This window comes from Panthera leo, chromosome D2 (assembly GCF_018350215.1).
Source record: "Panthera leo isolate Ple1 chromosome D2, P.leo_Ple1_pat1.1, whole genome shotgun sequence".
NCBI classification, from domain to species: Eukaryota; Metazoa; Chordata; class Mammalia; order Carnivora; family Felidae; genus Panthera; species Panthera leo.
In genome coordinates, this window is record NC_056689.1 from 45,189,099 (window position 1) to 45,208,994 (window position 19,896).

General features: G+C 51.1%; 1 protein-coding gene across 4 annotated transcripts in view; it reads right to left on the bottom strand.

Moving 5' to 3' along the window:
- Positions 1 to 1,084: 1,084 nt before the first annotated feature.
- The window catches only part of LOC122202384 (anthrax toxin receptor-like), a 55,084-nt gene continuing 36,272 nt past the window's right edge, over positions 1,085 to 19,896 (bottom strand). The window contains exons 10-18 of one of the 4 annotated variants that reach the window (XR_006194628.1): positions 13,820 to 13,915; positions 12,511 to 12,580; positions 11,864 to 11,942; positions 10,043 to 10,258; positions 8,740 to 8,775; positions 7,528 to 7,611; positions 6,015 to 6,092; positions 3,879 to 4,241; positions 1,085 to 1,148 (exon numbers count right to left, since the gene is read on the bottom strand). Coding sequence is in view for 3 of the 4 variants with exons in the window: in XM_042908740.1 (XP_042764674.1) it covers positions 4,014 to 4,241; positions 6,015 to 6,092; positions 7,528 to 7,611; positions 8,740 to 8,775; positions 10,043 to 10,258; positions 11,864 to 11,942; positions 12,511 to 12,580; positions 13,820 to 13,915 (887 nt within the window). In the remaining variant the exon portion in view is untranslated. Of the gene's footprint in view, positions 1,149 to 3,667; positions 4,242 to 6,014; positions 6,093 to 7,527; positions 7,612 to 8,739; positions 8,776 to 10,042; positions 10,259 to 11,863; positions 11,943 to 12,510; positions 12,581 to 13,819; positions 13,916 to 19,896 lie in introns of those variants that run through there. The other 3 variants (XM_042908740.1, XM_042908742.1, XM_042908741.1) reach the window with 3 other exon arrangements.

Here is a 19,896-nt window from a genome sequence, read left to right on the forward strand (position 1 = left end):
CTGGAAGGGAGGTGAGTGGGGGGATGAGCTAAATGGTGATGGGTATTAAGGAGGGTACTTGTTAGAATGAGCACTGGGTGTCATATGTAAGAGATGAATCACTGGATTCTACTCCTGAAACCAATACTACACTGTATGTCAACTAACTTGAAATTAAATAAATAAATAAAAGTAAAAATTAAAAAATAAAAGAAAAAATAAAATACTATGCGCATATATACTTATGTATACATTGATTAACTTTGGAAAGAAACAGAGGGGTTTGTAACTGAGGCTGCCTTCCAGGAAGGGAACTGGGCAGGCATAGTGACGGGGAGATTTCTTTTTCATTGCATACCCTCTGTAACTTTTGAATTTTGTATATATTATGTATCAAAATGAATTTTTGATTAGGAGTAAATGAATTAAAACACCCCCCAAAAAGACAGAGGCAAACTTAGAATCCTGAAAATGTTTGGAAGTTTCAAGATACCAGTTAAAACAGACATCCCATTCAATTTGCTTGTTTGTTTTCATTTGTTTTTGTTAGCTGAAGCCATGACTTTCTAATTTAATTTTGAAAAAAACAAGTGTGGGAGACTGAAAATTCCCCACAGTGGTCAATGCAGTTCTAAATTACTTTTGGTTAAGTTGGTCTACTTAGTTATAAATGTGCATGAGGAGGCACCACAGATTTTAAATCTAAAGTCCCAGTGGTGGTGGGGAAAGTCTCAAAGCATTTTGATGACTGGGATCCCATTCTTGGAGGGTTTGTTGTTGTTGTTGTTGTTGTTGTTGTTAATCTAGAGCAAAAAGAACAATTTCTAAATGGTGCAGTTTCAATAGGAATGGGCTAGTTCCCAAAGGAATCAGACCAAAGGCCAGTACAGTTCAATAGCAATAGTCCATTTCCAAAAACGTGTCAGGCCAAAGGCTATACTCACAGAAAGGACAAGGCCTGAAAACAGATTCTGAATAAAGCCAGGAGAACTCATACACAGAGAGTGGAGCACAAAATCCAGGAGAAAACTTACCCTCAAACTCCAGGGTTGGCAAGAAAGCAGTGAGTCCAATTAGCTCTGGGGGTACCACCATCTGTTTGCTCACCAGCCTTGGAATTGTTGGGGGTCTTCTCTAGATCCCACTTCTGATCACCAATTATTGTTAACCTTAGAAATAAAACTGTCAGTTATTTTACCAGGAATAGCAGAGAACTGCAATTTGGAACAGGCAAGCTACTGCAAAACCACAGGCAAATCCTGAGAACAAAGGAGAGGACTGCTCTTTAAACAGAGGAAAAGGGAAGTTTGGAGGGCTGTTATAAAAAAAAAAAAAGTCACTGGAGTAAACTGGGAATCTGAAGTATAGTGAGTTTCCATTGGCTGAGTTGAGACAGTTTCTCATTGGCAGGGCTGTTGCTGGGGAAGGAGGAAAACCTTTCTTCCTCCTGTCAGCATAGTAAAGTAGTTGTGGACTTGAGGGGTTTGGTCTCTTCCTGTGGAGTCTGAAATTGAGGAAGAGAGGTAGGGCCTGAGAGCTCCCCCTGTTGGCCTTTTCAATTAAAAAAATTTTTTTTTTAATTTTTTAGTACAATTTATTGTCAAATTGTCTAACATACAGTGTGTAAAGTGTGCTCTTGGTTTTTGTGGTAGATTCCATGTTGGCCTTCTGACTCCATCTCGGTAAGGCTTTCTTTTCACAATGTTTCGATTTCCTTGCTGATCTTCTCATTTTGTTCATGTATTGTTTTTCCTAATTTTGTTTAGTTTTGTGCCTGTGTGTTCATGTAGTTCACTAAAGTTCTTTAAAATGATTATTCTGAATTCTCTGCCATAAAGTTCATATATCTCCATCTCTTTAAAGTCAGTTACTGGAACTTTATTAGTTTGTACTCACTGTGTCATGTTTACCTGATTGTGATTTTCAGATTCATTGTGTTGGTATGTACACATTTGACTAAACAGTCTCTTAGTCCTGACTTTACAAGTTTGCTCCGGCAGACACAGTTCTTCACAAGTCAGCTCAGCTTGAGGTTCTGGAAGGGTCAGTAGACAGTGTATTTGAGTAAGTGGGGCTTGCTATCAGGCTTTCTATTTGAGTGAGGCCACTGTCCAAGCCCTGAGGTCAGTGGAGTGATACTGGCTGGGAACAGTCAGATAGCACTGTTTTCTTGATTCCACGCACCAGTGTGGTTGTAGAATGGGCTCTGTAGTTGCCCAAGTTCTCTGGTCAGACTGCCTAGTGCTCTACTCAGTAGCATGTGGGGCCATGAACCCATTTCCCTCTCTAGGCAGGACAGCAGAACAGACTCCAAGATGCTTCATTGGTTATAGACAAAAATCAGGCAGAACTGCCCACGAAGTTCTCTGGCCAGATAGGGCCACCACTTTGGTTCTGCAGTTGGGAAGAGTTGCCGGATGCATTCTTTGCTTGGATGCCACTGTAAGCAGTGCAATAAGATGAGCTATGCAGCTTTCAGGTATTCTGGTTAGGCTTCCTGACTGTGAACTGGAGGCCATATTCACTCGTAGATGGGGGTAGAAATTTGCTTCCCTGCCTGGGTGAAGGGCTACAACAGGCTGTAAGGGCTGCATGGCTTGTTGGCTGGAGGCCTGAAACAGGCAGAACTGCCCTAAGTTTCCTTGACTAGATGGGACCATTGTCTTGGTTCTCTTTGAGAACTACTTGCTAGTATCTGTACTCCGGGATCACCAAGAGGGGGAACACAATCTGCCAATTTCTGAACACTGGTTGCTATGAGACCTTCCTATCTATTCCATCCAAATCAAATTCCACACTCAATCCCTACAGCTTACACCTGTGATTCTGGTTAGGGAGACCAGAGTAGGTTTTCTGGGAGTGTCCCATAAAGGTGGGAAAGGCTAGATGTCCACCTTAGTCTCTCCCCTCTCCTCCCCGCCCCCCCCGGAGAAACCATAGGCTGGAGGGAACCCTTTCACTGTAGTGCAATGACAGCCTGGGAGAGGGGTGGTGAGGTCAGAATGTAGTAATTTCTCCTGCCCTTTTCAGACACCATGGTCCAGGGAAATGCTATAACGTCACTCCCATGTTCTGGAATTTTAAAAATGGGGCCTTATATATGGATGGTTTTCAAACATGTTAGTGTAGAAGAAAAACTTTGATCAGGTCAACACAGACTTAATGAGAAAGGGTTTGAACAACTGGGAAGTCTGCCTCTGTCAGGAGGGAAGCAGATTTGAAAGCTCAGGAAAGTGGGCACCACGGTTCTCCTTTGTATCATGAGAAATATTAAGGGTATGGAAAAGGAACTAACATTTTTGAAGGAGGTAGTAAATACCATGGCTTTTCCCACTGGTGTTTTGGAGGTTATGTGCGTGGTGGACCTGGGGGTATACCAACCCCATGCCCTGGTGGCCAGAGCTGAAAGGCTCAGGCATGGTCTCCATTCTGACTGCCCTGACCTCACCAGATATTTCTTGATGTCTCTGAGCTCATCTTTCTGTCCACTCCTAAAACAAAAAACAAAGACATTAGCTACTGGACATCTGAGTCTTTAGTAGGGACCTGGCCCTGTGCTAGGCACACTGCAGTGCACACCATCACCCTAAAGGCCATCCTGTAGAGAAGACACCATTATCTCCATCTTTTCAATGAGGTAATTGAAACACAGAGAGATTAAGTAACTTGCCCCAAATATTAAATAATAGCCAATGACTGGTTGACACAGGGCATATTCACATTTCAGAGACACTATGGGTTTTCCTCAAAGAACAGAATTTGGCTAAATCTCCACATGACAGATAAAGAGTGGGCTGTGGGGACTCGGGCGCATCAACGTCTGCATCCACAGAACAACAGGGTGCTTTCTCCTGGCAGGAGCAGTATAGATACGTCACATACAGAGAAACAGTGCTTACCAGGCAACAAATTCTTGTTGATCAGCCACAATTCCAACTCCTTTGATTGTAAACCAAGACTCAATATATATATATCCAATTTGGTACATAAAGAGCTCTTAACAGTCTTGGGTCTTGGGGACTTTAGAGGCTGGGTTATGGGGGTGGGAGTGACAAAGTAGTTCTGGAGAGTGCATGGGCAGGAGGAGGGAGCAGTGACAGCATCCTGGAGGGTGGCTGGGAGCATATGAAGCAGGGGTGTTGGCATTGTGAGCAGCAGCTGTTGAGAGGAAAGCACTCCTGGCTGGGTGGAAGGCAAATGTTTGGGCTATAGGGCAACTGCCCGCAGAGGGGATTCACGAAGTTGAAGATGATATACTTCCCCTGTAGGAAAAGAAGAGAGAGAAGGTCACTGGGAAGCCACTGGAATTAGGACCAGAAGGCTTTGGTGTCTTTGGCTCAGGGATTTAAACCCTTTGGACCAACACAGTAGGCCTTTCTTGATGCCCTTCCTCTCTTGGGTGCTGGTTTCCAGGCTGGGCTGCTATTTTAAGACTCTGTTCAGCTGTTGGAAGTCTTCCCTGTGTCCCCCAGCCACTCCAGGTTTTCTGACTCAGAACACCCTTTCCCTCTGGTATTGGACTTGATGTTCCTTGTTGGACTGGGGGCCTGGGAAGCAAGGAGGCCTTGCAGCTCCAGTGTTTCCCAGGCTTTCTGTGGGAGTATGTGATGAAGGGATAAGCCTTCATCTCAGCCCTCAGGCCAGGATCCAGGTCCCCCAAAGTCAGGGAGTGTAGGGGTACCTTCCCATGGGTGATGGGAAGATGGCAGCAGAACCCATCGGTCTCTTGGTGTGGGAAGAGAATGATACTGCTCAGCATTCTGAAGGTCCATCTGCCCAGCCAGACAGTGAGTATTCATTGAATGTGACCAGGGCAGGCCTCACTACAGATACTGGGGACCACAACATTCTCTAGGCACTGGGCCCAGTCTTTGAAAAGGGTCTGAACATGGGGAAGCCCAGGGAATGATTCCCAGGCAAGCCTGGATGTGTGTTAGCACACATCCAGTGTGTCTCCTCAGCAGGGTCCCCACTCCCAGGCATGCCCAGGACTCCTAATGCTCACCTGGCCACCAGGGACAGTCATGCTTGCCTGAACCAAGCAAATGACTAATGCAGCCCGCACTATAGATACTGGGGACACCACGTCCTCCAGGCACCTGGCCCAGTCCGAGGTTCTGATCATGGGGAAACTTAGGCACATGATTCCCAGGCAAGCCAGGAGCATGCTATTCATGGGCCCTAATTCTGAGCCCTGCATTGATTTTGGGGAAACCATTATGGTTTCATGAGTGCTGACCTGATGGGGGGGGCGGGCAGGGCAGTGAGAAGGGTGGTGGCAGGCCCTGGGGTTCAAGTCTAGCTCTGCCACTCCCAGGTTCTGTGACCTGGGGCAAGTTGCTTGATTTCTCTGTGCCTTAGTTCCCCTTGGAAAAAGTGGCATATTAGTACCTGCACGTACAGTTACTGGCAGGATTGAATGTGAAATTATGGAAAGTTCTTAGACTGGCAGCTGGCATAGGAGGAGCTCTGTAACAATTAGCCATCACAACTATTAAATTCCAAGGGGAACACCTGTAACATGCAGGCTTCTCCCCACTGTCACAGGCAGTGGCACGTGGAGGGACTCTACTAGCTGGCAAAAGCACGCAATGTTGGTCAACAACATGGGGATGTCACCATGACCTCCAGCATTCCTGGCACATGAGGGAGCCGCCCAGGAGAGTCTCAGAGGATGAGGGTGTGGATCCAGCAGATACAGGTTGGGGAGCTCGGTGGGGAGGGATGATGGTTGAGGGTCAGGAGAACTTGCTGGCCTGCCTCCTTCTCCAGCCTCTTTCACTTAAGTTTGGAGGCACTGGGTAACACTCTCCCCAAGAAAGCTTCTTGTCCTTCTGATGGGGACCAGCAAGGAAATCCAGGCGCCCCACCCAGAATCCACACGGGAGGCTCATGAGCACCATGTCTCCTCCTCTGGGGCATCCTCCCGGCCGATGCCTGGACAGGGCTCTCTGACCCATAGTCCCTGAGCTCAGCTGCCAAGGGCAAAGAGAAAAGGGCGCCTGCTCAGGGAACATCCCTGTGCCCCTGCTTACCGCGTTCCTGGGCTGACACCACATCAATGGGATCTGGTTGCAGCTTTGCACAAAGTCACACAAGGTGTCCAGTTTGCCCTGAAAAGCAGATGTAGCTGTGAGGAAGCTCCAGGGCCTGGCCGTCACCTCCAGAGGGGTAGAGGCCCCTCTGCCTGAGATGGCTCCAGAGGGCTCTGTCCCCAGGAACACACCGAGGCCGCCCTGTAGTCTCCACCTGGGGCAGGGGCCTGGTGGTCTTGTGTGTTTCAGGGCAGGCAGTGTCAGTGTAGGTCACAGATTGTTTTGGAACCCGAAATGAGTCTGTATTTCTGGTGTAGGAGGAGAAGGCAGGGGCTACTTTGAGAGGAAGGGTCCAAGGTGGGGGACATGCAGGGTCACAAGGAGAGGTCTTGCAGGGGAACGTGATGTGGGCATCAGGGAGCTGGGCAGGAGCTGGGAGAAGGGGACAAGGGCCTGCACTGGGGCACACCAGGAGCAGGTGGGGACGAGGGCTGATTCCGGGGCTGCTCCGGAGAGAGGAGGGGAGGACACCAGTGAGAGGCCCTGGACCCAGGGGCAGGTGGCCTCCCGACTTCAGGACCTGCAGTTCAGGCCTCTCTGGGCCCTACTGAGGGGGCAGGTGGGGCTGTGCCTTGTGAGCAGGAATAAGCCCCAGGCCATGACCTTTGCCCTGTCTGGAGGCGGTTTGGCTTCTTTGAGCCCCCAGGCTGACTGTCTGCAGGCTGTCATGTTGCCATCTGGGGCTCCTTGCAGGGTCAACAGGGAGACAGCCAGACTAGACTAACGTGCCCGGGCCCTGGTAGAATGGTTCCAACAGGTGCATCACCACAGATGCAGGACCAGGAGGAGGGCACAGCCCATAAAGGAAGAATATTGGGTTCTTCCTTCCTCAGCCAGGACTGCCTGGGGCCTCCCCACCCTGTCTTCATGCCTCCCTGCAGGGATGGGAGCTCCCTACCAGGGTGCGGCCCTAGCACTTTCTGTGAGGATGTTTCCTCACAGCCTCCTCCTCCTTGAGGCCCTTGTCCCCATGTCAGTGTGTCCAAGGACAACGTAGTTAGCTTAGTCCCTCACTCTGCTGAGCTGACTCATGGAACAAACTTTGCTCAGAATTTTCCTTAAATGATTCTTTTTCTGACCTGTGGGAGACTGTGATTGAGCTTGTGTTTTACTCCTCTGCCTGCTGGCCACAAAAATGGAAGCCATTGTTGGTGCTGCTGACAACCTCAGACAGCCTGGGACTGGTGGGCTGTGGCCAGCCACCAACATCTGCAGACCTGGGCCCCTTCCAAGCCTGGTGCCGGGCTCCAAGTGGTGTTGGTGATGGCAGGAGACCTCACACTCTTTGCCCTCTCCTGGGGCCCAGGATTGGGATGGCCTCGGCATTTTCTCTGGTGCCCAGCAATCGATGTAGTGCCCACAAAGTTCATCTCCACCCAAGTCATGGTTCATGTGGGGGCATAGACTGGCTGCCCTCCCTTGTCCCTCAGCCCCACCTAAAGGCCCTTCTCACCTCTATCCGTCTTATAGTGTCTTCCTGGTACATACAAGAAGGGACAATCACCGGGGTACGTGTCTGTATACATGTCTCTGGCTTCTAGGAAGAGAAAGCACATTTTGCTGTTTTGTCTGGGAGCTTCTGGTGCAGACATATAACATCTGTTGCTCCCGCACCTCTTAGTGGCCACTAGCAATGGTGCATTGGGAGATTTTAAGGACACATCAGTAGCATCCTACACTATGTCAGTGTCCCACATGGTAAAAACCAGGAAATGCAATTTATTTGTAAATATGACCTTTTCCCCAAAGGCTGACAAAGTCTCTCCTGTCCCTTTGGTCCCGGGGTCTGCCTTTGGTGGAAAACCCTGGTCTTAGGGCTGTGCAGTGGACAGGAGGGCTGTCAGGGTGGGAGCATTTGCAGGGGCCCAGGCTGCATTCATTTGCCCCTGGCAGATGCAGCCTCCTCAGGCAACAGTGCCATCAGTCAGTACAGCGCTGGCCAGTGGGGTCTTTTTCCTACCCAAACCCAGGCCCGGTCCCCTTCCTCTGACATAGTGTCCTGCTATAACTACTTCCTCTGGATCTCTTTTAGGCTTCTACCCTGAGGATCCACAGACAGCTCACCGGCCCTGGCTCTTTGTGCTCATCTGGGCCGGGCCTGCCTCACAGCTCAATGCCAAGTAACACACTCTCCTCCAACCTCCCCAGCCTGTAGTCACTAAAATATAATTGTGGCCAAGCCTGTTGCCCTGGCGGGTGACAGGGATGGAGATCAACAAAATGCAGCCCAACATACATCAGAGCCTGGGCAGGGACCAAGTTCTGAAATCGAAGGCTCCTTTTCTGAAAGTTCACCTGTGTACTATAAATAGTCCTTTGGAAATTGATAAAAATTTAAAAAGCCACTAATATTTCAATGAGGATCACAGCACTTGCTGAAACAGGTTATCTCAAGTTACTAATTTGGTGGCAAAGGCCCTGGATCAGGCTGTGGCGCACACTTGGGAAAGGTGTTTTGAGTCCTAAGGCCTCCTGAGGCCCCTCCCTGCCGCTCCATCACCCTCTTTTTTCGGCCAGCTCTCTCTGCCCAGGTAGGTGGCAGGCAGTGGGGCAGGGGGTAGAAATGTCCCACAGGCAGGTTTTGTGAAGGTCTGTGTGGTTCCCTTTTGTGAAGGTCTGTGTGGGCACTGGGCACGCTGACATGAGGACAAAAATCAGGACTTACCATTACTATCTTCTGTACTGGTAGCTCCTTGCAGGGCTAGAATGTTAAAGAGACATGAACATAGGCTGGAGGAGCATGAGGGCACTGGCTCGGCCATGCAGACAGAAGGGGACCCTACTCAGCAGCAGTGGGACAGAACGTGGGCTTTGGGTGTCAGTCTGCGAGCCCACTGTCTATGGGATGTGGCCAACCGGCTCCAGCATCCCGAGGCTCAGGCTCCTGGGTTATCAAAGGGATATCGGACCTCCCTGGCGGTGGACAGGGAGACAGCCAGACTAGGGTGCCTGGTCCCTGGCGGAGGTGTCCACGCAGTAGTTTTCATTAGGAGCCCTTCCATGACATGAAGACAAGAGAACACATCCAATTCCCTTCCTCCTCTCCCCTCACCTCCCACAGCCCGCAGCCTTCCCTAGTCCCCACTCTGTGCTGACAGCCCCCACTCCCGCTTTCTGTCCTCACAGCTCCCCCTCCACAGCAATCTGGCCTGCTTCTGTCTTGCTGCTTTGCTCTGTCCTTTCCCACCTCTGTGGTTTCCTCTTCCTTCACCCAGCTCTGTCCCGGGTCCTTGCAAACCCAGCAGCCAGTACGTCTGCCCTTCTCCCTCCCCGGAGGCCAGTGTCTCTCCTTTGCTAGGGCCCTGATGCCACAGCCTATGAGGCTGACATTTTACCCGCCACCCCCAGGTACCAATACCAGAGCAGACACCAGACTGTGAGCTCCTGTGTGCAAGATGGTGGCAGCTCCTTTCCCATCCCTGTGTGCCAAGTATGGGGCCCATCATGTCCTGGCCCTTAGTAATGACTGAGGAAGGAAGGAGGGATGCACTGGTTGTGTGCAGAAATCTGTACTGGTTTCCAAGGCTCAGTTGCCCCAGAGGCTAGGAATCATCCCTTCCAGCAGATTCTCTTTTGTGGGCCCCAGTGCCTCCTATGGGACCCGCTTTCCTCTCTCAGCATCAGAGGCCTCTTCTGGTGCTTGGTCTCCCTGAGTTCTCCAGAAGCCTGGCTGCTGTGATGCCTCCCTTGTCACTAGGTACTGGGGTGACTTCTCCCCAGAGGACAGGGCAACTCATAGGCCACTTCTGGAAACAAGCATGAAGCAGGGGGTCCCTGAGATGCAAGCTGAGTCTCTGCCCAGGAATGGTAGACACAGTCTGTGCCTGTGTTTGCTCATGTGATGAACTGGGAGCTGCTGGGAACCTGCCCACTGGCAGGATCATGGGGTGAGTGGGGCTTGGTTACCTTGTGGCCTGGGGACAGTTTGTGTCATAGGGCCGTGTGGATCACTCACAGGGGTCACTCACCTTCCTGCAGCAGCAGAGACAGCAGATCACCACCACGATAATGATCAGGGTTGGGACGAACAATGGGAATAGGTAGTCAAGGGTAGGCTTTTCTGTGACAACCATGGGTGCTGGTGCCTCCTGTGTGACAACTGTGGGCACTGTTGTCTTCTGTGTGCCAACTGTGGGGACTGAAGTCTCCTCCTTTGGGGCATCTGTGGGCTCCGATGTATTGGCCTGAAAAAAGCACAAAAGTCAGAGTCCTGGGTGGGTCTGGATGGCCCTCACTGGGTGCCTCCCCCCAGCACCTTACACTACACCTGCACATCGCCTGTTCCCACTCACCTCAGATTTCCCCACCTCCAGGGAGCACTGAAGGCCTGGAGGACAAGACTGCACTCAAAGAGCCGCTGCGGAGCCCTGGGCCACAGAGCCCACCACTGGCTTCGTTCCGAGGCTCTGGCCCAGAGCCCTGACAAGGACCGGAATCCCCATGTGTGACATGCCAGCCCTCACTGCACGCCTCAGCCGCACGCGGTGCAGTCCTGCCCTAAACCAAATGCTCGGCTTTCCCTGACGCAGGGGAGCTACAGGGGACAGAGTCTGTGCCCAGGAGGGCGAAGCAGGGTGGGGGCCCATGAACTCAGGCTCCTCCTGAGTTCTTTCCTAAATGTGCCTGCTGAGGGCGGCCTGTCAGGCTCCTGAGGGACAAATGGCTGAGTGTGGTCTGCTGGTCGGTGAGTGCCTGTCCTGACACAAGTGAACACACAGTCGGAGGACTGTCTGTGCTGCTGGAACCCTCCCAGCTGGGACTGGACACTAGGCTGGTGGCAATCAGGCACGGGCATCGCTCCTCCCAGGCAGCCCTCTTCCTGTGCCTAACGTGCTCTGTCGCCCATGTCATGCTGCCCCGCCCCAGGTGTCCGGGTGACGTGGAGCTCTGAGAAGTGGGCACCTGGGAGCAGCACCCTCTTTCCCACGTGCCCGTCCCTGAGCTGAGTCCCAGGCCCTCCCCACAGCCCTGGCAGCTTCCCACCAAGTGCCGGAGAGCAAGGTCCAGCAGAGGTCAGAGAGTTAGCGGAGACGGATGGCTGAGGAGCACAAGAAAGCAGCAGAGGCAGAGGGGAGGCTGATGCCCTCTGCAAAATGACAGGGGTGTTCCTCAAGCGGTCTTGGGCTTGCGGGCAGTGATGGGCGTGTGTGGGTTCATCTGTGTCAGCAGCTGCTGAAACACCCTGATTGCACAGGGCCACAGTGGGTCCCGCCCTCCAGATCCCCTGTGTCTGGGGCCCAGGTTTGGAGCACCCCACTGACCCAGAGGTCCTGGACTCGGGCTCCTAACACTTGCCTCCAAGCCTCTCCCACTTGCCCAGCTGGAATGCAGGATGGAGCCCCGAGCTCCCCACCACTATTCTTGGGCCAGCAGAGGTGGCAAGGGGCGAGGCGGGGTGGCAGAGCCCCAGCACCATTTCTGGACTCTGCTTAGAGCTCTAACCATTCCCTTTCCTTTGCCTTCAGGGACACCTGGTTCCCAGAGAGAGACAGCAGAGGTTCTGTAGCACCTGCTAGACAGGAAGCTACATGGCAGGTGCTCTTGTGGAAGCACTCCCAGGGCACCTCACAAGCCTGATGTGCGGATGGTTTGCCGATGAAGGGCTGAGGGCCCCAAGCTGGCTGTGAGAAGTCGTCCCAGCTGCCTGTCTGCATAAGCTACTTTCTCAGGCCCTCCAGCATGTGTCCTCTTTCCGTGCCCCCCCTCCCCCCCGCCAACTATCTTCTCCTCCAATGCCAGTGCTCTTGACAGTCCCAGGATGGAGGATGCCGCCCCACTGTGGCACTCACACAATTCAGGCTGGTTACTTTCATGCTCTCCTCAATGAAGGTGACACCATTGTTCAGGCTGTATTGAACGATGACCACCCTAAAGCACAGAAAGGTCATGTCGTGTGTACTACCCTGCAGACGTTTTGTTCTTGCACTTGGCTCAAACCACAGCCTACAGCTGTCCTCATTGTAAAGACTCTGATAAGCAGGCTTTTGATCCATCATTGAGCACACAGCATGGATAAGAGGGGGCTCATCCCAAGCCCTACAAGGTCAACCTCTGCAGTGAAGGCTGACCAGGCATGAGGAACCCTGCATGGGTCAGATGCCATCATGGCCATAGGCTAAGTTTCCAAGGAGGTCGGCTTGGTATCACCATCCTGACTCTTCTCTATTTACAAAGTTTTGGCTTAGCCCTGATAGGCTGCATGTAGCAAAGGCACCACCCTTGGGAACATCAGTTCTCATATTCTGCCCTCCTCAGCAGAGACTGAGCCACAGCAGAACCCTGAGCATCTCAGGGGAGGACCAATAAGAGTAGTTATGAAGGATGCCCTGAGCCCTCTGAAACAGACATGTAGTGTCACAGCAGAAGTAGCATCCCACATTCTGTATAGCACATGGTGACAAAAACTGCCCACTGGTCCCTGACCTGAGGTACTTACTGTCCAGGCTCCTTAAATATATGTCCTGGGCAAGCTAAAGATTCATCATCCTTAAGTAGAGGTTTTTTATCTAGGAGAAAACCACAAGAGAATAATGTCAAGGAGCATGTCCATCCATCCATCTCCCCTCAGCTGGCCCCTGGCAAGCAGACTAACACTGGCAGATGCCAGCTTCTCTTTGCTGCCTTCCTCTGAGCCCCTGCCATGCACCAGGCCCTGTGCAATGCCTGGTTGGAATGGAAAAGATTAAGTCCCTGCTCTCAAGGGCCCTACATTTGAGGGATGGGAGGGAGACAATGAAATAACAAAGAACAAAATAAATGTTGAGAGGGACACTTCTTTAGACCACAATAAACAACAGAAGGCACAGCGAATAGAGGGGAAGGGACAGCTGCTTAGGAATGTGGGGCCTGTCCTGTCCCTAAGAGACACCATTTCTCTTAAGGGACTGAAACATTTACTGTGTAATGTTGTGATGTCTGGAGGTAGCTCTGGATTTACCAGATGGCCCTGCAGTAAGACATCACGGCACACAATCTCATCAGGTCCAATGAATGCACTGGGGAGGCTCAGCGGGAGATAGTCCTACTGTACCACCCTGCTCTCTGGGGAGGATCACACCCATCTCAGCGTGAGGGCACATCTACGTACCCAACATGTGCTTCTACTGGCCACTCACCCATCATGGAGGAATACCTGATGCCTGAGTATTTCCTTACATTATAGGCTTACATAGGGGATGTGGTTTAGCTCGACTGTCATATTGACTTCCTCTTGCAGTAGAGGAAAAAGAAGCTGAGAATAGAACCCTCATTTGGTCAAGGTCAGACAAGTAATGTGTGCCTGTGCCAGGATTCCTGGGCCTGGGCCTGGGCCTGGAAGCTGGCATCCTGTGTCAATCCCAGATGCACACATTCTCCTGTGAAGCTCCCAGTGCACCTGGCCCAGGGCTGCCTGTGTTTCTCGCCAGCAGACTCAATGGATTCGGGTCCTTGTCTCTCAAGGCCAGTGAGAGCTGAGCCAAGGGAGGGGGAATACAGCTCTGGGGCACACCCAGCACACCACAGCCATTCCTGGCAAGGGTTAAAGCCCTGCTAGGAGAGGCTCTTGTGGTTGATGACTTCCCAGCTTTGAGGTATAGGTCACCAGGCTTCCCAGCCAGGTCTCTCCTTCTACTTGTCCATGCTGATCTATCCTCACAGGACCAACAGTGAATGGCCAGCAAGGGCTTTAAAGGCCTGGTGGGCTGAGGGGAAGGCAGCCTACTGTAGGGAGTTTGTCACTTAGAGGCACCAAGGTGGCTACTTACGGAGGATATTGTCGACATCCAACTTATATCTGCAAACAATTTCATCCATCGTGTGTTGATGTAAGTCAGTATCATAAAATCTCATATCATATTCTTCTGCAAAGTCAATATCCAAAGATCTGTGTGAGGGAGGGATGAGGGCTGTCTTTCCTCTGATTGGCTACTAATAGCAGGTCACCCAAAAACTGCATTTCCAAGGACTCCTCATAAGGAAGCAACTACGTCAAAACCAAGATGTGTGACCCGTGTGGTCAGATCCTCACCTGATTTCACTGAGGGTCCACTATGAGTGCTGAGGGGGCTTGAGCACTCAGGGTCCCCTCACCTCCACCCTTGATCTTTGGAGCCCATTAAGGCATTCAGCCTCATCTCCTGCATAGGGGCAATGCCAGCCCTGGGTTTCTTACCCCGAAATGTCCAAATACTCTCTGAAGGGTGCAGGAGGTCCTCTCCATGGGGTCTACCATATACATGAGAGAAGAGCTAGGATAACAAGGCTGAAAACAGCCCTGTCCCATGCCGGAGCTGGTTGTCCAGGCCTGGGTGCCTTATGACTTCCTGATGCATGGAGTTTCCTCCTCCTCCCAGTCTTTCTGTTTGCCTATCACAGGCTGAAGGCCCAGGAGCAGGGATGGGACTCAGGTGAGGCAGGCAAAGAGCCCAGGACTCTGTACAGAAGAATCCCCCAGGTAAAGATAAGTTCTGTCTTAGCTGTGGTTCTGGAAGTCTCACATGATTGCTCTTCCCTGCCTTTGCCCGAGGCTTCATGGACTACAGACAACCCGCCCAGGATTCAGGAAGCACTAACTCTCTCAGTGTGGAAACACTGATATGTGAGGTGCAAGTCTAGGCCCTAGACCTTTACCAGGGTGCTGAGGCTTCCCTAGTGCTTCCCAGACCCTGAAGTAAACACCAGGAGACAGAGAGGACAGATGGTAGACAGGATCCCAAAGGATTCAGCCAGGATAACATGCAGGTCTTCAGCTGCAAGCCCAAAGTCATTAGCCTCCACTGCTGCACATGTCCAAGACTGAATCATTCCAGTCCCTGAAGCCTGATTAGCCTTAGGTCGATGAACTAATGGAACAATTTCTCAAAATTCCAGGGCAACCTTGGATATGGCTATCCTGATTTCTCCTGCTTCAGGTCTTCTTGCAGCTCCCACTGATTGAGGCAACATTTACAAATTCTGCTTTAAAGAAAATAGATTCTTGCCCTGTAGCTGAGCAAGTCCTGCTGATATGGTATGTTAGTCTTTCAAGTGTTTCCCCAAAATTGAAGTCAACATTGAAAGTCTACATATTGTCCCTAAAAATCCATATTACTAGCTTTTATGGAAAATGGGAGCACCTGGCATCAGCGGGTTCATATTTCTACATGTCAGCCATTGGCTTGAACATGGGCCACTGTTTTGTTCACAAGGGAGCAGTTTGCCATGGCCAGCAGACCACCACTCCAGAACCAATCACACTGCAGTGAATCATCCTTTGTTTGGCCTGAGCCCATCCTAATGTGCATGGAACCTGCCTGGCACCTAAAGGCTCCTGCTGGCAGTGGCCCTGCCCAAGGAAGCTCATGAGTCTTATAGAAGTGAGAAGAGAGCACTGAGGTTTTGATAGAGGGCAGGAGGGGCAGCTGATGGCCCTGTGCTAAAAAAATCTGCATGTTGTCCATCTAGGCAGGCTTGATGTCCTTAAGGAATATGTTCTCTCTAACCAAGCTTCAGGGACTGGAATGATCCAGTCTTGGACATGTGCAGCAGTGGAGGCTAATGACTTTGGGCTTGCAGCTGTGTAAACTGTGGTATACAGTAACCAATACCACAATTGTGTCAGGTTGCCTTCTCACTGTTCACACTTCATAAGGACCCTTCCCATCATGACACAGGGCTCTATGATTGGCCTGGAAGGAGCAGTTGGCCTTGTCTCCTGCAAACCCTTTCACCAGCCCAGCTAGGAGCACCCTCAGCAGAGCTGCTGGCCCTCAGTCTCAAGGAAGTGTCATCTGCAATTTACATTCCAGGATTTTTTGTTGCAAAGAAACATTTCCTTGCAAGACAGAACTGTAAATTGATAGCCCACATTATAATTAGATACAGGCAGAGAAGGGAAAAGTCAGCTGGCTGCATGTGGACAGATCAGGCTCCAGAGGAGGCAAAAGGCAAGTAGAGCCTTTCTTCCACAAGCACACAGGCAGAAGGAACCCTAAGTGGGCAAATCTGTGCCAGGCCCAAGCCATGTAACACCGGTGTTCATCCAAAATGACACTCCTCACTAACTGAGCATATACTATGGGCCAATCTACACTTTCCTTAACCTCCAACACCCATGAGTTAGGCATACCTATCCAAGCTTACAGAGAGGGAAACTGAGGCTAAGAGAGGGCAGATGGCCTCTCCCAGACCCCTGGCAGGTACAAGGCCAGGATCTGACATCTAGAGCTTAATCCAGGCCACTTCTGCCCCCCTCTGTTCTTGTCTTAGTTCCAAGCAGCTATCACGCCATTGCTCAGGATGTAGGGCAGCCACTGAGGATAGGGCTGCTTGACAGCCTGGAACCTTGCAGTGTCTGCACTACTCGGGAAACTTGCACACTGTCCATACGTCTGTGACCCCCTTCCCACCATGTACGCCTTGCAGCTCTTCAGGCCCTGCTCAGTCATTACTTCTCCTCTACAGCAGTGCCCTCTGTGTCCCCAGGCACTACTGCTCTCAGAAAACGTCACTATGGAAAGTCTTGGTAAGTGGAAGGCAGGGTGATGGTGTCAGACTTTCGAGCAGAAGGGACATGGAGTTAAAGGATTTTGCTTTGAAGCCAAGGACAGATGAACACTGGCTTTCAGGGAGCTGTGTTTCCCAGGTAGAGTCCCACTGTGCACCCACTCTCGGGTGGCACAGGGACCATCCAGTCCCTGGCAGGGAGACCAATCCTTCTTTATGAGAGCTTTCTTTCTGGAGGAAGAGTTCTACATCAGGCCTCCTGGGCTCCAGAGAGAGGAGATGGGAAGGCAGGCAGCCCACTGACAAGTCAGGAGGAAGCCAAGCAGTGAGGAAGGACAACCAACCAACCATGAGACTGACAAGGGCACCGGGTGGAAGTGACCTGCCCTGGGAGGGTCAGGCTCTGGGACACCACCTGCTGCTCAGCACCGGCTCTTTGGGAGAAATTCAACTCTACTGACCAACGTTTAAGCTGTGTGTCCTCTTAATGCCACAATTCTACTTCTGGAATTGATCCGGGGAATCCTGACCCACGCCCACAGAGAGGTGAGCCTCAGGGTGTGCACAGCCTGCTGTAGCCACAATATCGACCAGGGGAGACTAATGAAAGAAATTTCCTCCATCTGTGTAATGGAGTATGTGCAGATGGCTGGAAAATGTTATGAACTGCATGATCCCATTAATGTAAAAATACCTTGAAAAGCATATATAAATAGCTATTTGCATCTATATGATCAATTATATATGGTAGCTATTTCTGGGAGGCAGTAGTAGTAGAAAAAGGGGAACCTCGTTGTGGAGGGACAGTAGCTATCCAAGCTGGTGGCAATGGTGTCTTTGCACTGCTTTTGCCTTCTGGGTCCTACTGCCCTACAGTCTGCTTTGCCTTCTGCACACAGTGAGTCTCCTGGCCACCCTGCAGGACCTGTCCACCAGCTCTCAGAGAAAAGCCCGCCTCTGCCCTGTGTCCTACTATGTGCCACCACTGATGTGCCATGGTTGTTGGGCTCTGTAGACACTCGCTCTGGGCCAGCCACACACAGGAAAAAGAATGAGAACGTGCCACCTCCAGCTGTCCTCCCAGACACAAATATCGAAGTATATCCAGCAAACATACAGGAGTGATGATTCTCCAAACCACTGTGCCAAGAGTACCTGGCCAAACAGAATGTTTAAATACAATGTTCATGCTACCTGAGTGTACTGAGAAGAGATTTTACAGGACCAAACAGCCTACGGAGGAAAAACTGAGAAGAATTGCCTTCAGGGGTTGGGGACAAGGATTGCCTGGCAAGTGATCTGAGGAGATTTTCCAGGGACAATGGTAAATTCTGTCTTCCTGGAGTGTGCATTTTTTCATAAGTTGTCAAATGATACACTGAAGTTTGCTGCAATTTAAGGAGAGCTCTTAAGAAATATTAGTATAAATAGGGCCACCTGGATGGCTCAGTCAGTTAAGCATCTGACTTTGGCTCGGGTCATGATCTTGCAGTCTGTGAGTTCGAGCCCCATGTCGGGCTCTGTGCTGACAACTCAGAGCCTGGAGCCTGCTTCAGATTCTGTGTCTCCCTCTCTCTGCCCCTACCCCATTCATGCTCTGTTTCTCTTGCTCTCAAAAATAAATAAAACATAAAAAAAGAAATATTTGTGTAAATAAAGATATGCAGACTGATGGGTTTTGGAAGTGAGGTAGCCTGATGTCTGTAATTGACTTGAAACACATAAAAAAATAAGATGCAATGTGTGCGTGTGTGTGTGTGTGTGTGTGTGTGTGTGTGTGTGTAAGAGAGAGAGGGAGAGAGACAAAGCACATTGGATAAACAATAAAGAAATATGGTGAGATATTAAACAGTAACTGCAAAATCCAGGTAGTATAGACAGAGGTGTTCATTGTACAGTTGTTTCCACTTTGCTGTAGGTTTGAAAGCTTCCTTCATAAAAGGTTGGTAACACATCAAAGAACTGAATGAGAAGAATCAACCGTGACACAGCCAAGCAGAAGTCATGGCACATTCAAGGTGAGAAGCGACTAATGAGAAGGACAGACCAAGGGCTGTGGGAATCCAGAGGGGCCAGTGAACCAAGAAAGGGACAAGGATGAACCTCCTGTGAGTGTGGCATCAAAGGATGGATGGGCTGGACCCTGTAAAGTGGGGGGAAGTAGGGTCTTGTAGGAAGCCTAGTGACACCCCCAGCCTGAGAGCTGAGGGAAGACCTGACTGGCCCTGCTGTGGGGCTAGGGGCCTCAGACTTCCAGGCCAGGCTGGGGTTAGGGAAGGGGCTTTCTCAGTGCCCTGAGGTCCTGTGCAGAGCACAGGCCTAGAGGCAGGAAGGCCAGCAGAGGCCTCTCTGCCTCATCCTGGAGAGCACCCTGAGAGACTGAAGAGGTCAGGAGTGTCGTGCTCATGCCCTGTCTGCTTCCCAAGGCACCCTGACCCACTGATTTATTTCAAATGACAGCCTGATGAAATGGCTCTTTCTATTTCATTTGGGGTCCAGGTTCCTGCCTTGAGCTTTGCCTCCAAGTGACTGTCATGTCGTGTGGCAGCTTTCGTCAAGAGGGCGACAATCTTAAAGGTCAGAGCAGGAAATGCTGAGTTGAGCTGTCAGCGGGTGTGTGGCAGGCACCTGTAACCCTGGCCAGGCCGCCATGGGGGATGGACAACAACTGATGTCTGCACCTGCAGTTTGACATGCTGCTCAGACGCCATGACCTGCGTGTGTGCAGGGGACATAATCAGAGGAATGAAGCTGTCAGGTCGGCTGCACAGTGGGGTGCTTTAAAGCAGAAGCAGGGCAAGAGCCTACTTGTGTGGGAGTCTCCTGCCCGCCTCCAACCTCTCACTGTGAGTTGGTTAAGAAGACAGGAAGAGTCGGAGAGCTGCTGCCAACAGCTGGCTCAGCGGGAGACGCTTTCATACTGGTGATTTTATGTCCTCCCCCCCCCCCCCCCCACCCATGAGCTCAGCCTTGGGGTGGAGGCGTCAAGGATGGTGGGACTATTAGTACCACTACTATTGGTTTGGGCTTCCCAGCTTCTAGATCCTGTGCCGGTCCTTGTAAGATTGCCCGGCCTTACGTCTTACGATAGATGAGCTAGTGGGTGTTGTTGGAGACGAAAGGGGAGCTCACAGATATTTGGTAATTTGCTCCAGGTTGCAGCAGAGCCAGATCTGAACACAGCTGTGTCTGACCCCATGGTCTACTGCACGATAGCCTTACAGTTAAGAGCACAGAGGCCGACCCGGTCTCTGGGTCTGCGTTTGGCCAGATCCAGCTGTGTGTGCTGTTACCAGGGGAGTAAGTGTGCTTATCCACCCTCCTCAGTACCAGTCTCCATGATGAGACATATAAGCCT